A 17248-nucleotide genomic window follows, 5' to 3' on the forward strand; every position below is an offset into this window, starting at 1 on the left:
GCCGCACGATTCCGTTAAAACAACGGAAGTGTGCATGGCCCCATTGAAATGACTGTGTCAGGGTGCTATCAGTTAAAATAACGGAGGTGTGCATGGCCCCGTTGAAATGAATGTGTCAGGGTGCTATCAGTTAAAACAACGGATAGCACCCTGATGAAAAAAACTTAAGTGGGCATGAGGCCTTAGATTGATTAATGTTTTCTTTTAGTGTAATATGCTTGGATAAAAAGGAAGAAAAAAAAACATGAGTTATGGACGTTATGCTGTTGTAAACACATGCTTAGGCCCCATGCACACGACCGTATTTTCATCTATCCGTAAATACTGTCCATAAATACGGATTCGTAGTCATCCGTAATTTATACATATATACAGAACGGTATCCGCAAATACGGTCCGTAATTCATCCATATTTGACCCGTATATACGGATCCATAAAAAACAGAGGGAGGCTGCAAATGATATCACCTACATGTTGCACAGCAACACTTTCGTAAATACGGACGGTTTATGGATGTACATCCATAGCCGTCCATATTAACAGAAGCGCCCTACGGGAGAGTCGTGCCGTAATTACAGACAAGAATAGGAAAGGTTCTATAATTTTTTCAGCACAGACACCCATCAGTAAAAATACTGAATGGTGTCCGTGGCCAATAGAAATAAATGGGTCCGTAATTATGGTCGTGTGCATGGGGCCTTTAGTGTATGCCTTTTTGCTTCCAGGGGTTTCTTTACATTTTGGAGCTCTGGTAGTAGAGACAATTTTCACTCTTTTGACATGTACAAATAGAATCTGAATTATAAAATGAAAAATTTATACTAAACCCCCATACCCAGATATATTTTTAAAGTAGACACCTAGCAGATTGTCAAAATGCCACTTATCTGTTTTTAAACTGGAAATGTTAAAGAAAGTAACACTGTATAAATAACTAGGCGTACACACCTTAAAAGGTGAGTGCACCCCACACCCTATATATTTCCTGAAAGCCAACAACCTGAAAATTTGCAATTGTCCTAATGTGCTGTTTATAGGCATGACCACTTCATGTCATTTTGTGACAAGTAGAAGAAAAAAAAAGCAAACAATCTTACATTTTCAACTAAAACTTGCATCCAAGCAGAGGCATATACACAAAAGCAAAGTTAAGAATACCACAAACCTGCATCAATAAGACTTTGTGCTCTCAGAAACGCTGAAGCAAAGGCCTCGCAGCATTTGTTCGTCATCTAATAAAAATATATAGTAAACACCCCAAACAGCGAACAGCCAATAAACGAGCAAATGCTCGTTCGTCTGCCAATTTAATATTTTATGCAGCCCTAAAAATCATCGTTGTCGGCAGCACATTTCCCCGTGTAAACATTGTCCCCATACAGTTTACATTGGCATATTTAAAAGACCTTGTAACGAGCGCCGATTGACCTCTTATCGGCGCTCGTTATGACCAGAAATCAGTCTGTGTAAAGACGCATTTAGTATTATACATTATCTAATACAGATTTATTTTTTTTATTTTTTTTGTGGAACATGCTGTAATTGATAGTTTATTGCGACAGTCATTTCTGCCAGACAGAAATATGTTCTATTGATCACAAATGTATTAGACATTCTTCCCTAGCAATAATCATTATTGCTGTTTGTAGCGTGTAATGGGTATCGCTAGAGAGGATTTTATGCTAATGATCAGATTAGGACATTGTCAAATGTCTAAATATTATTAATGTTTGTGTTTGTGTGCATGGTGCAGGTGCGTGGTGTGACTTACTTGACGCTGTGATCCAGACGCTGGTAATCGTACGGGTCGTGGAGTCAATAAATTGGCTAATTTTGCACAGAGGGTTAATTAGATAAACAAGTGCTTGGAAAAGCGACATTGCCAGGCACCGCAGCAGATGAGCCACTTTACCGCTGAGTGCTGCAGGACCACCATGACCCCTCCATTGTAGATGGGGCTTCCACTGATAAAATATTGATGGCCTATCCTAAGGGTAGGCCATCAGTGTGAAAGCCCCAGAGAATCCCTTTAAAGAACATCCATCACCATACAGAGCCCATAATGTTAGGACATCTATGATATGCCCATTATGTAACTTTACGCTGTTCCTTATGTGTTCTGCTGTCCAAATAATTAAAATTCTCACTCACTTTTCTCCACTATAGTTGATGATGAAAACATTTTCTTCTTAAAGCAAGAGTTCGCTACAGAATGAAAGGGTAAACTTGGTAGACTAAAGGATTAATTGATTAACTAAGGGACAGCTACGTTTTGATATGAATGATATGGGTGTTTCAGCGTGACTGCAAGACATCACGGCTTTTCACATCAGTGTATAAAGAAAGTCGTAGGGATATTTGAACATGGCTTGTTTTCTTATTCTGGTGGTTAAAATGGAAGGGAAACCAAATGGCCTGTTATTACATAATGGTTTCCATCCAAGCATTCTGAGTTTCCGTTTTAATGTCCACCCTTTATGGAGACTCCCAGTGTAGATTACAAATATATCATCTATAATGACATCATTAATTGCTTCCTCTGGGAAACCGCCTTCACCCACTTATCATTACAAGGCTTTGACTAATGTGCCAATCTTCGTGTTTAAAGGGAAACAAACTTATCTTGCATTGAAGGAAAAACCATTTAGGGAAAACTAAACAAAATGACTAAAGGGAAAAAAGCTGACCAATGACCCTACTGGTTTGGAACAATGGCTGATGTGATTCATTTGCTTTATAAAAATCATTGAGGAATATTACAGTACAAACTTATGATTAAAAAAAATAAACTTGCTGGAATGTTTAACCTTTTTCCTGCAACAAATTAGAATGTTGTTCTTGCTCAGGAATTTTCTCTTGAAATAGGGCAAAGAACACACCCGAGCTGTGTCCTAGCTCTGGGATCCGCACCCATCTCCAGAACGGGGCTCACCCGACTCCCATCTCATCTGGTGAAGTGGCCGGCATGTGGAGTGAATAGCCATGTGCGCAGCTGTCTCCATCAATTACTATGGGTGTTACGGAAATAGCTGAGCCCGCTTGCTCGTCTGTTTTCGTAACTCCCATAGAAATTAATGGCGCCTGTTTTCGTAACTCCCATAGAAATGAATGGAAAGAGCTGGTCAGAATACATTGGACAATTATTTAATTTCTATTAATCCAGTATTTGTTTCTTACCCTCTTTTTTAAGTTACATCTCTCACATCCATACGGAGACAGAAAAAATATCATACCCTAGATAAATATGTTGTTAATAATTAATAAGCAAAAGCAGCTACTAATTTTGTCTTCACCATCAACTTTTAAAGGGGTTTTCTGGGATATTTAAAAGGCAGGCTGCAGGAAGGGGATGTGCTTAAATAACAACATAAGCAATACCTCATATACCCACAGTTGCTGCATCGCAGATTCTCCGGTGGTCTCCGCCGGTCTGTTTTCTTTCATAGGAAGTGATGTTTCCCCCTACCATCCATGTGACCGCTGCTGCCAATTACTGGCATCAGATGAGATGCTGGAAAGAATGGTGCGTCATTGCTGAGGCCAGTGATTGGCTGAAGTGGTGATAAGGATGGAACGGGACGGCATCACTTCCTGTAATAGCAAAGAGACAGGCAGATACCACCAGAGTAGCGGTTCTGGAATGACAGGGAATTTGCCAGGTATTACTTATTTTGTTATTTTATCACATCCGCTTCCTGCAGCCTGTTTTTTTGTATATGTCCTGGACAACCCCTTTAAGATTCTTTTAAGTTTTGCTCACTTTCAGCTATGGGTGTTGTCATCTTCATATCAAAGATGGTTAAAGTTTCTTCAACTAGACTTTATTCTTCAGTTGTCTATCTTAACTCATTAATTACATTCAGCGTGCAGGCCGAATAAGTATTTCGATAGTAAATAGTCTTGTCTTTGCCAACTTAAACTGTTTTGTCTTTCCATTTTATTTATTCTGTGACTTTTTTATAAACCACTAGATCTCTTATAGGGATATTATTTGAACAATGTACAAATTATTTGAATTGTGTTTTACAGATTAGAGCAGGACATTGATCAACTAGAAAGTGAAGAATCATTAATATCCGCCAAAGAACAAATACTGAGAGAGAAAATTAAAGAGACTGAAATTTCATTTGTAGATTTGCAAAAGGTAAAGGTAACATACTATTTAAATGTGCAGTGACAATAACATTTTTGTCGTCAGTAAGAGTTCTGTAGCCTCCATAAACGTTGATGAAATATTTTTGTACAAGAATTTTTCATTTTAATCAAGCAAGCTTTCTACTCTCAAAGAACAAATTAATGAATACATCTGATACACATTTCACTGGGATGGGAAAAACTAAATAGTGTAAAAAATAGAGTTGAAGTACAGTACTATATCACTATATTTTTCCACACAATTCCCTAAATATGGTTTGTTTTGGATGAAGAGAAGGGAATTCCCATCTCAGACATTTATAGCATATCCATAGGATATTCCATAAATGCCTCATAGGTGCAGGTCACATTTAGGGACCTTCAGTGATTGGGAGAACAGAGGTACAATTTGCCAATTCACTCTAGTCACTTTCCACATAGAAGTCAATGGAAGAGTGGCCATTGCAGTCTATGGGCATTACGAAAAGCGCCAAGCCAAACCTTGAGGTGGGACCCAGGCATTTATTGCACATTCAGAGGATATGATAAAGATGGGAATACCTCTTTAAGCCTCTGCTCATACTGGTGTCATAACTTAAGTTATTACAGGAGCCATGATCTATTTATAATCCGTTTTGTATTGGATCCTAACAGATTGTATTGACTTAAGGGTCAACCAGATTTCTTGATATTGCAGCATGCTACGCCTTTCTGGCCATAAAAATGTAATCTTGATGAAGAAGAACAGAAGTGAACAGAGCCCTAGACTGCAAATGATAGAACTAGAAAATCACACATATTCAGTACTACGCCAAAATAAAAATAAAATAATTGTTATCATTACTGATAAAATACTACCACCTACGAGAAAGGGGCTTGTACTAGCTCCAAAAAGGAAAACAAGTGCTGTCTAAATATTAAATACCTCGTACTAAATGACAGCAACACTCGCAAAATAATTATAAATTCATTGAAAACTTTTTTGTTACATGTAAATAGATAAAAATACATGAAAATGTAAACATACCCACGATGAAGGATTAACCCCAAGATCTATAATCAATCAGATACAGTACATATAGAAAATGGAAAGTGCAAATGCTACAATCATTGTAAGCCACATAAGTATACTAGGACTGGAGTTTGATTGGCTAATTGTATGCACTTTGCACTTTTTTTCCCATCAGAGGCATTTATGACATATTCACAGGATATGTCATAAATGTCAGATAGATGCTGGTCCCAACCACTGGGACCCACACCTATCTCTAGAACGAGCCCCCTAAACCCTGTTCTACCTCTCTGTGTTGTGGCTGAATCATGTGATTTCCGACCATGAATTACGGAAACCGCGTAGCTCGCTGAGCTATGCTGTTTCGGTAAGTCCCATAGAACTGAATGGTAGGTACAGAAACCGCGTAGCTCGCATGCTACTTTCGTAACGACCATTCACTACTATGGGAGTTACGGAAACAGCATAGCTCAGAGACTTATGCTGTTTCCGTAATTCATGGTCAGAAATCACATGCTTCAGCCACTACACAGAGCAGTAGAACGGTGATTGGGGGCCCCGTTCTAGAGATAGGTGCAGGTCCCAGAGGTGGGACCAGCATCTATCTGACATTTATGACATATCCTGTGGATATGTCATAAATGTCTCTGATGGGTAAACACCTTTAACTCCAGTCCTAGTATATTTATGTGGCTTACATTGATTGTAGCATTTGCACTCTCCATTTTCTATATGTACTGTATCTGATTGATTATAGACCTTGGAATTAAAGGCCATGTACACCTGTGAAAAAGTTTGTTTTTTAATAAAAATGTGTATCAGTATTATTGGTTCAACTTTGTCATTACATTTTATTAAAAATGAATTTTACTTTTTGAGATGCAGCTGCTTTGTGTTCTGTATACAGAGCAGCTGTATCTAGCGCTGAAACCTGAATCCAGCAGGACTGACGGGTTAAATGACAGTGGGTCCTGTGTGTCTTTGACTCGCAGGATCGAGCTGTTATCGATCGCATCTAAGTTCATAACTTAGATGTGATCGATAACAGGTGGATCCAGTGTGTCTGAGACACACAGAACCCGCTGTCCCTGAACCAGTCAGTGTTGCTGAACTGAAGGATTCAGGTCTCAGCGCAAGATACAGCATCTCTGTATACAGGACACAAAGCAGCTGTATCTCAAAAAGTAAAATTAATTTTTAATAAAAAGTATATAGAAGGTTGCACCAAACTGATACATATTTATTTATTTTTTTTAATGTTTTTTTAAAAAGTTTTCAAAGGTGTACATAGCCTTTAATCCTTTTTCGTGGGTATGTTTACATTTTCATGTATTTGTATTTATTTATATGTAATAATAAAGTTTTAATTGAATTTATAATTATTTTGTGATTGTTGCTGTCATTTAGTAGGAGCTATTACTGGAAAAATATATAAAAAATTAACATTTCTGAAGAGTTCTAAAATATTTATTTTCTCTTATAGAGCTTCTCAAATCAGGATAAAGGTAAGATATTCAAATTTTAAAGTTTGCTAAACACTCATTATTCTGGTTAAAGATTAACATATTTAGGCCTTGACTAGTTAGCAATTTCAATCATGCAATCTGGGCACAAGTAGATTACGTAAACCCAAATCCTATGATGTGCTTTTGGAGCGATTTGAGTCCTACTTTTTTTTTCTCCATGCACTCAGGTACAAGTAAATGCTAAATGTTGTGAGATCGAATGTCGCAATTGCACATTTTCTTTCTACTGCAGTGCTATTGTGGCCTTACGGTGACATTGTGACAGTGTAGGTGTGGCTGTCTTGGGACTTCAGATGCTTTTGTGTCATTGTGATTAATGTTGCTGTCTAGTCCAGGCAATAATATTTTAATAAAAATGTGTTACTTCAGACAAAAATAATGGAGAAATTTACTATTAAAAACGCCACATTTATGAATTGTTTTAGACACTTTTTATCGGCACTCTCGCCAACTGGTTGTGGCTTAGCTGGAAAGGGTTGTGGTTTAAAACTTGACACCGTGTTCTAAAATTTCGCAAAAAATGTTAGCACAAAAAACTGGCGGAAACTGAGCCAACTAATAGATGGTATGTCTATCTAGATGCGCCAAATTTATCATACAGCATGCATCACTGTGAGACATTTGGTGCATTTTCTGACTGCAATTCTATGACGGTTTAGGCTTCGTTCACATCTGAGTTGGGACTCAGTTCATGGGTTCTGTCGGACCTTTCTGTCAGGGGAACCCATGAACTGAATCCAAACTGACAACGGAAACCATTTGCAACTGATCCGTCACCTTTAAAATCAATGGTGATGCAAACCTATGGTTTCAGTTTGGATTTCGTTCATGGGTTCCACAACAGCAACAACAACAACAACAACAGTAATAATACTGATCATTGATAAAGGTTATTTGTAAGGCTGAAGCACTGAATTCTGGGTAAATAAACAGTAATTTATGAGGATACAGTATACTGTGGATGCTGCCACACAGTTTTCATATTGTGATAGAGCTCATAGGACACAAATGCACAGAAATGACCAAATAAATTACATAAAGTCTGCATTCCTCTAATTTTACTGATAACAGAAGCGCTGTAATACTGAATTCAGCAGATGGGATTATGTTGGGCTATTTTTAGCAATAGTCCACTTTAAAATGAGTCTCCTATGTATATGTGTATATGTTTTAACTGGTTTCCGACACAGGACGAGAATGCTCGTCCTGAGCGGCGGGTACTTCGCGCATTAGGACGAGCATTCTCGTCCTGTGTGATAGCCAGTGTCCTCGCGCGATCAGGAGCGTTGCAACGGCGATGTCGACGGAAAAATAAAAAAGTTATAGCTCTATAAACACTTTAAAAATTGCAATTACGGACGTAATGACCTTGTGTGAACATACTTGGTCTTGGGCCTAAAATAGGTTGGTCACTAAGGGGTTAATATTTTGAGACTCCTGTTTACTGTGTAATTTCTTAGGAAATTGTTTATAGACTCACTTTTTATTTGGGTAATAAATAACTTTCTATGCAGCCTCCTGCAGCCTTTTTCTCAGGTCTACATCATCGGTGCCCACAGGTTTTATATTCTGTTTATTAATAGAAAGTAATTTGATTGAACTAGAATTAAAATACTGTAGTTCAGTATTGGCACTAATTGTATAAAGTCAGAAATTCCCCAAAAGTCCATGCACCTATTGCAAAGCTTGAGGGACCTGGATGTGTTCCCTCCTGCCTCAGCTAGTCTATTGAATCCAATCACAAGGCAATGAATCTGCACTTTGTGTCCTATGATCCAGTTGTTCAGTAGAATACTCTGATGTTCATTGTGCAGGCGGATAAGTTAACTCTCTGCTGCTGTCTGAGCACAGCTCTGACTGTGGGGCTCCACAATGCTGCTAACCTAACCTTGTTTGATCTCTCTTAAAGCAGATGCAGTAAATAATATCTACTCCCAGACCCCTGCCATCACAAACGTCTACTCACATCAACCGCAAACATTTCACGTGTGTGACGACGGAACAACAAGGACACCTAGTGAGTATAATATGTCCTATGAGCATACTTAAATTGTTTCTGAATTCTTAAAAAGTTAGTGGGAAGTTGGTAATTAAAGTGGTACCTTTTATTGGTTAATTTAATAGGTTGGAAATTGAGATTCGTAGGATTGCCTCTCAGGCCCATGAAAAAATGTGTATATATAATATTTTTTTTTATTCATATATATATATATCTGCTACCAGCCTCCATCCAGTACTCCCCTAAGCCGCTACCAGAATATATATATATATATATATATATAACAATGAGGAATATTTATTAATAGAGTTATATTTTTTTTTTTAAGTCAGCACTGGAATTTTGCATGACTTTTTCAGATTTCTTCTATTAATTAAATATTTTCTGAATTATAAATTAAATTATTATTCTCATTCGTCTGCTGGATTAATAAATTTTTCCTTTCTTGATGTAAGTATTTCTAATAAGCTAAAAGTCTGAATTCACTAGAAAAGCAACATGTGACTTCAGTAACCGATACAACATGCTATGTAACATGATTGCAGTCATGTTCTTGTGTGATGGCCCTCCCTGCTCGAAATAATGTCTTTCTGTATTCACCTGAAAATCAGATGACATCACTTCCTGTCTCAGTGACCACATAGTCCTAGACCTTAGTGTTATGGTCACAGATAATAATTTAGAAAGAAATTGGGAGAGAACAGAGCAGGAAGGGTCTCCCCATGAAGCCAAAAGCAGTTATGAAAGATGGCTCCCAGTCCTAGGCTAAGTTGGGAGGACTCATGCTTGATCTAGTGGATGGAATGTAGATAGGTTGAAAACAAAATGTGCATAAGGCATTGTTACATTTGCTAAAAATAAATTTTGTTGTGAAATTAGGCCTTAAAGAGTATCTGCACCATTTAAAAAAACTTTTGATGTGTCATAGGTACATATCAGGAGTTTTGACCAGTGGGGGTTTGTGTGTTGAGACCCCCACCGTCGCTGAAATGAAGGTGCAGATTCGCACAGCTAAGCGCTCTGCACCTTCGGCTGTGATCAGTGCTCCTTGTTCGACTAAAGATGGGCTCATAGATGTGTGCTGACCTCAGTCTAGCATGAAGCGCAGATCACAGCAACTGCAGTTACTATTTAAGTATATTTACATAATAAACCCTTAAAATCCAAATTGCTCCCTCCAAGCAGAATGGTGTCTTAAGTGTAGGGGGTGAGCAGGAGCAAGAAAATCAAATTTTCATTGGCTGGTCTCCCAAGTATTTTCAGCAGAATCCACTAACCAATTACAGTACTGTGCTTGCATTCTGTGAATGGAGAGAGGAGAGTGACTGCTGTGTTTTCTTGAAGGATATCAAACAGCTCCTCTGTTGTCTCCAATGAGAAAATACAAGCACTATTTATAGGGCTAAAAAGAGCCTCCCCAAGAGGAATTCAATTTCCATGCTGCTCCTGCTCCCCATATTACCCAAATTATTCAAACTAATATACATGAAAGGTAAACCTCCTCTTTAGCAACAATTGGGAGACACAACACACTCATAAATACATCTAAAAATGTTCTGTTTATTGCAGAGGATTTCTGTATATATATATATATATATATATATATATATATATATATATATATATATATATATACTTTGTCCATTACCTACAAATCTTTTATATAGACACCTATATTTCCTGCCTTGTATTTGGTGATTTTATGTATATTTGTATAATTATTGCATATTGAACTGACGAGGAAGCATTTTTTTTCTAAGAAACATAGTCAATTTCAATGCATAGTTGTTTGATTGGTTCATGAACATTCTGCGTATGTCATGTACAATGCCCTCACACAAATGGTAACATTTTACTAGCTCACTCTGTGTCGAAGGTGGTATATCTGGCTCTTCTGTCAGAATGAATGAACCAGTGGCTTTGCATTTGTAACATGATGTTTAGAGGGAAAATCATTTTCTGTTCAAATATTTATTCTTAGCTGTGAGCCACAGTGCAATTGGCCTGAAAAAAAAAGTTTGTATATCTACTGTGCCTACATAGAGTGTATATTCCACAGTACCGTGGATACAAAGCAGCATGGTGCATTCTTCTCATTCATCTTTTTCCAAAGTCCCAGCGGTTTCGACAGAATTTACAAATATAATATCCGGCAACCTTTCAACATTGGCCATCGGGGCAAACAAGGTTCTGACAGGTTGAATTTTATCCTTTCCTATCGGTTCTTTCCTTCAGGGAGAAGCAACATCAAAACATAATATCAATATCATACAATTGGATTAAATTCATACTCCATAATTCATACAACCACGTATTATTGTAAATGGAACACACTGTGTGTATTAATGTTAACTGCTCTCCGTTTATTTATAAATGAAACCCAATGCATGCAGGTCTATATATAATCTCATAAATCTGGTCACAAACTGATCTTCAATATAGACAGTTCCAAATAGTGAATCCCATACACAGCTGTAAATGGATATTACAATCATGTAGTAGTGACAAGTATTTGACATATTCCTAGGACCCTAGCCTATGAGGAGAATAGGTGTCTGGTTTGCCTCACCCTCCGTAAAGCTCAATGGAGAGGTGGTTTCACACTGAAGTCTGTGGGAGTTACGGAAAGAGCGGAGCACTGTATGTGTGTAGTCCAGGGCATGTTTAGAGGAAGCAAATTAATATAAATTAATTGTCATTTATATATAAAATTACATTCATGCAAGAGTATATATATGTATGTATGTATGTATGTGTGTATATATATATATATATATATATATATATATATGTGTATGTGATGTCGTCCGATATATACAGTGAAGGAAATAAGTATTTGATCCCTTGCTGATTTTGTAAGTTTGCCCACTGTCAAAGTCATGAACAGACTAGAATTTTTAGGCTAGGTTAATTTTACCAGTGAGAGATAGATTATATAAAAAAAAAAAACAAAACTGAAAATCACGTAGTCAAAATTATATATATGTATTTGCATTGTGCACAGAGAAATAAGTATTTGATCCCTTTAGCAAACAAGACTTAATACTTGGTGGCAAAAGCCTTGTTGGCAAGCACAGCAGTCAGACGTTTTTTGTAGTTGATGATGAGGTTTGCACACATGTTGGATGGAATTTTGGCCCACTCCTCTTTGCAGATCATCACTAAATCATTAAGATTTCGAGGCTGTCGCTTGGCAACTCGGATCTTCAGCTCCCTCCATAAGTTTTCGATGGGATTAAGGTCTGGAGACTGGCAGGGCCACTCCATGACCTCAATGTGCTTCTTTTTGAGCCACTCCTTTGTTGCCTTGGCTGTATGTTTCGGGTCATTGTCGTGCTGGAAGACCCAGCCACGAGCCATTTTTAATGTCCTGGTGGAGGGAAGGAGGTTGTCACTCAGGATTTGACGGTACATGGCTCCATCCATTCTCCCATTGATGCGGTGAAGTAGTCCTGTGCCCTTAGCAGAGAAACACCCCCAAAACATAATGTTTCCACCTCCATGCTTGACAGTGGGGACGGTGTTCTTTGGGTCATAGGCAGCATTTCTCTTCCTCCAAACACGGCGAGTTGAGTTAATGCCAAAGAGCTCAATTTTAGTCTGATCTGACCACAGCACCTTCTCCCAATCACTCTCAGAATCATCCAGATGTTCATTTGCAATCTTCAGACGGGCCTGTACATGTGCCTTCTTGAGCAGGGGGACCTTGCGGGCACTGCAGGATTTTAATCCATAACGGCGTAATGTGTTACCAATGGTTTTCTTGGTGACTGTGGTCCCAGCTGCCTTGAGATCATTAACAAGTTCCCCCCGTGTAGTTTTCGGCTAAGCTCTCACCTTCCTCAGGATCAAGGGTACCCCACAAGGTGAGATTTTGCATGGAGCCCCAGATCGATGTCGATTGACAGTCATTTTGTATGTCTTCCATTTTCTTACTATTGCACCAACAGTTGTCTCCTTCTCACCCAGCGTCTTACTTATGGTTTTGTAGCCCATTCCAGCCTTGTGCAGGTCTATGACCTTGTCCCTGACATCCTTAGAAAGCTCTTTGGTCTTGCCCATGTTGTAGAGGTTAGAGTCAGACTGATTAATTGAGTCTGTGGACAGGAGTCTTTTATACAAGTGACCATTTAAGACAGCTGTCTTTAATGCAGGCACCAAGTTGATTTGTAGCATGTAACTGGTCTGGAGGAGGCTGAACTCTTAATGGTTGGTAGGGGATCAAATACTTATTTCTCTGTGCACAATGCAAATAAATATATATAATTTTGACTGTGTGATTTTCAGTTTTTTTTTAAAATATAATCTATCTCTCACTGGTAAAATTAACCTAGCCTAAAAATTCTAGACTGTTCATGACTTTGACAGTGGGCAAACTTACAAAATCAGCAAGGGATCAAATACTTATTTCCTTCACTGTATATACAAAACAATGAGAAATTCAGATTGACAGCAGTTAGGACATGCCATTGTCTGGCTCTTTCCACACAAGTGTTTCAGAAGTTTTTATTTGGTGAAACGCGTGACATATGCAGCATGTATATGTCACATAATGACTGTTGCACACGTACACAAGTATTTTGCGTGACAAGTGGTTAATAATCAAGAATACATTTAAATACATCTATTTAGTCCAGAGAGTCAAATCCGTGCATCTGTTGCTGAGTGGCTCTCGGTAATACTCTGTAAATTTAATGCAGTCTTTGTAGAATAGACCCATGGCTGTCACTTTCAACATAATGTGAAATTTACCTGCAACACAGGAAGCATCGTCATTTTCCAGATAATGGAAAAACTGAAGGGAAACCGCAAATAAATTATTTTTATCCACGACTATCTTTGGTGATGCAGTAAGTTTTTACTATAAGTTTTTGGGTGATAAATAATGGTCGGCCTATTACAGTCACATACTCCATTCATGAAATTCATTCTATTTGTATTTGTTGTAGCCTCCCAGGCTTGGTTTCTTTGCTGACCTGAAATTCTCAGTCTGACTTTTGGTTATCTCCATATAATCTACATTTTTTGTGCATTTGCTCCAGACAATGGATGTCAGATACATTTATCATCATGTTGTGTCTTTTCTCTAACATGCCTCTGTAAAGATCCTAAACCCTAAGGATGTATTTCTGAGTATGAATGAATGCTGTAAAATTTAAAAAGGCTTTCCGAGCTAATGAAAAACACAGAACAGTACCGATATGTGTCTGAATGCTCACAAGATGATGCCAACATAGCTCATAGTAGTTATTTTTCATTTTTATTATCTTGTCCAGCTTTGTTGTTTTGATGCTACTAGGGCCACGTAATGGACTACAATTCCCATGATTCCTCTCCCCTATCACAGGCATTGCCTATATTTCCAGCTGCCTGCATACCCCTATTTTACAAGGTGTAAGATAGTGCTGTAATTACTGAGTCTTCACACATAACAGATCTCCTACTGAGACACTGCTCTGCTGTTCTGCATCTCATTGAGTCTGCAATATCTGCTGCCCACCATGTGAAACACGATCCATCTAGAGGCAGAGAGGGGGAGAGCCAGGGAGCAGTGGAGATAAGAAGCATGTTATGTATGACCTCCAGTATTACCGGTAGGGGGGAGAGGGGAGATAACCACATGTTCAGTGTACAGAACATCACACAAGCAAGAGATAAAAGCCATGTGACTGCATGTGAGACTGGCTTAGGTTTCGTTCACATCTGCGTCAGGGCTCTGTTCTGACGTTCCCTCTGAGCTTTCTATCAGAATGGAACCCTGACTGAAACAAACGTAAACCATAGGTTTCCGTTTGTCACCGTTGTTTAAGGGTTCCGTCATAATGACGGAATAAATACCGCAGTCGACTACGGTATTGCTTCCGGCAAAACGACTGGACCCTTCCACAACGGAGACAAACGGAAACCATTGCCACTGGATCCGTCACCATTGAAATCAAATCAAATCACCTATGGTTTCCGTTTGTTTCAGTCAGGGTTCCGTTCTTTCGGAAAGCTCAGATGGAACGCCAGTACGGAGCTCTGACGCAGATGTGAACGAAGCCTTATTCTGATAAGATATATTACAAAGTTTCTTCTAATCGCCTGTACGTTGAAGTGCCCATTTAAATTGTAATCGTAGTCACATGGTACAGAGAATCGGCACCAAAGTCTAGGTGGGTGGTTAATTGCCAGACCATTAAACAATTGCATTTACACTCAGCAATTTGTGGATCTTACGATCATACCTTAATACCTGAAGAGCCGTGATCGAGATTTCTAAAGTGGTTGCCGATGAGTATTTATTTACACACTGAAAAATGTAAGCGATGATCAAAATGAGTCAAATCATACTCATTATCGAAGTGTCTACACCTTTAAAGAAAGATCTTACCAATCTGATATAGATAGGTTGTGGGGACCAGTAATGGTGAATCTTTAGGCGGTACGATACCTATGCCTGTTTTTTCCAACTCAGTACCATCTTCCTACTCCAGAAAAAATAGGATGGTCACCTTAAAAAGAGCAACCAAAAACAGAATCCCATCCTGTGTAGCCCTATTCAGTTTTTATGTATTTTGGCTGTAAGTTGTGACTCATCATGGCATATATACTAAATAGTAGATTTCAGCTTAGAGCACTGGAGTCTTATGGTGGCACACACATCAGTGACTTTGTCCTGTATATCTTTGGAGGAAGGCACTACAGTGCAGACAGTAGTCACCTCAGTTGAGCTGCAAATATTATAAGTGATGGATATAAATGGACTTGGTTTTTAGAGATGGGGATTCCATATTCCTGCAAGTATTCCCAATTACTAAAGACACCGAATATTTACTCTCTTATGCATTCATTGCTCCTGTGATATAAGCCACAATTCTTCAATGGAATGTCATAACGTTGAATAAAGCATATACATTACATTTATTCTGTCTCAATGGTAACCTGCCACCAGTACAGGCTCTTTTTACTGTATGTGATCTGTTTGATGCCCTTTCAAAGCTGAACAACAGAAGTCCGGTTACACCCCTTATATGAAGTACCAATAGGAAGGTCATACTCCTTAGAAATCCCTTGTAAAACATAGTAATAGTTATGACTTATGCACATTTTGCTAATATAAAGGGGCCTGTCCAACAGTAGATTTCTATAAAATCTTTCATTCACTTTTGTGTATGTTTGTTGTATATTTAAACATTTTAAAATATTGTTTAAATCTGCTTCCAAATTTCTTCATTTAACCCCTTAGTGACCACCAATACGCCTTTTTGCGGCGGTCAATAAGGGACTTTAGGCTGGGCCGTCGCCTTTTCAGGGCGGCCCAGCCTAAGTTCTGCACGGGCTGCCCGTGCACGCTGGAGTCGGGGCTCGGCTGTCTAATGACAGCCGGGCTCCTGCTCCAACGACCATGATTAAAAGTTTACGTCGATTGCGTCCGTTTAACCCGTTAAATGCTGCGGTCAATAGCGACCGCTGCATTTAACTTGTTTACAGAGGGAGTGAGCTCCCTCTCTCACCCATCGGCGGCCTGCAAATGCAATCGCGGGTCTCCGATGGGGTGCCATGGCAGCCGGGGGCCTGATAAAAGCCCCCAGGTCTGCCCTGGGCATATGCCTATTAGGACGCGCCGGAGGCACGTCCTAATAGATTGCCTGTCAGTTTTACACTGACAGGCAATAATGCTTTGGTATACTAAATATACCAAAGCAATATAGCAGCGATTTAAAAATTGCATAGTAAAGTCCCCTAGTGGGACTAAAAAAATAAGTAAGTAATGTGAAATTAAAATTATTAATAAAAATTACAGTAAAAATCTAATTAAAACCATTTCTTCCCATAAAAAGTGGTTTTATTTAGTAAAAGTGTAAAAAATAAATAAAAGTACACATATATGGAATCGCTACGACCATAACAATAAAATGAACATGTAATTTAAACCGCAAGTTGAACACCGTAAAAAAAACGCAAAAACAATGGCGAAATTGCTGTTTTTTTCCATTGCACCCCCAAAAAGTCATAATAAAAGTTAATCAATAAGTCCCATGCACCCCAAAACAGTACCAATCAAAACTACGTCTTGTCCCGCAAGAAACAAACCTATCACTACATTCACGGAAAAATAAAAAAATTACGGCTCTTGAAAAGCGACGGTGCAAAAACAAATAATTTTAGTTCAAAAGTGTTTTTATTGTGCAAAAGTCGTAAAACATAAAAAACTATACATATGTGGTATCGCCGTAATCGTACCAGCCCATAATATAAAGGTAATATGTTATTTATGCCGCACAGTGAACGGTGTCAATTAACGCATAGAACAATGGCGGAATTTCAGGGTTTTTTCTATTCCCCCTCCAAAAAAAAGTTAATAAAAGTTAATCAAAAAATATGTACCCCAAAATGGTGCCATCAAAAAGTATAACTAATCCCGCAAAAAACAAGTCCTCATACAGCTATGTCGACGAAAAAATAAAAAAGTTAAAGCTCTTTGAATGCGACTATAGAAAATATCTTGGTCATTAGGGCCTAAAATAGGCTGGTCACGAAGGGTTTAATAATGGACAAGATCCAATCAAGTGTGCAAAGAAAAAATTATAATA

General features: G+C 38.5%; 1 protein-coding gene across 7 annotated transcripts in view; it reads left to right on the plus strand.

Moving 5' to 3' along the window:
• Positions 1-17248, plus strand: part of PALM2AKAP2 (PALM2 and AKAP2 fusion) — a 399528-nt gene that overhangs the window by 154534 nt on the left and 227746 nt on the right. For 6 of the 7 annotated variants that reach the window (XM_075825567.1, XM_075825570.1, XM_075825572.1 and 3 more), the window contains exons 4-6: positions 4031-4145; positions 6631-6652; positions 8583-8690. In XM_075825567.1, coding sequence (XP_075681682.1) covers positions 4031-4145; positions 6631-6652; positions 8583-8690 — 245 coding nt within the window. The remainder of the gene's footprint in view (positions 1-4030; positions 4146-6630; positions 6653-8582; positions 8691-17248) is intronic. The other variant, XM_075825568.1, reaches the window with a different exon arrangement.

This window comes from Rhinoderma darwinii, chromosome 1, assembly GCF_050947455.1.
Source record: "Rhinoderma darwinii isolate aRhiDar2 chromosome 1, aRhiDar2.hap1, whole genome shotgun sequence".
Taxonomy (NCBI): Eukaryota; Metazoa; Chordata; class Amphibia; order Anura; family Rhinodermatidae; genus Rhinoderma; species Rhinoderma darwinii.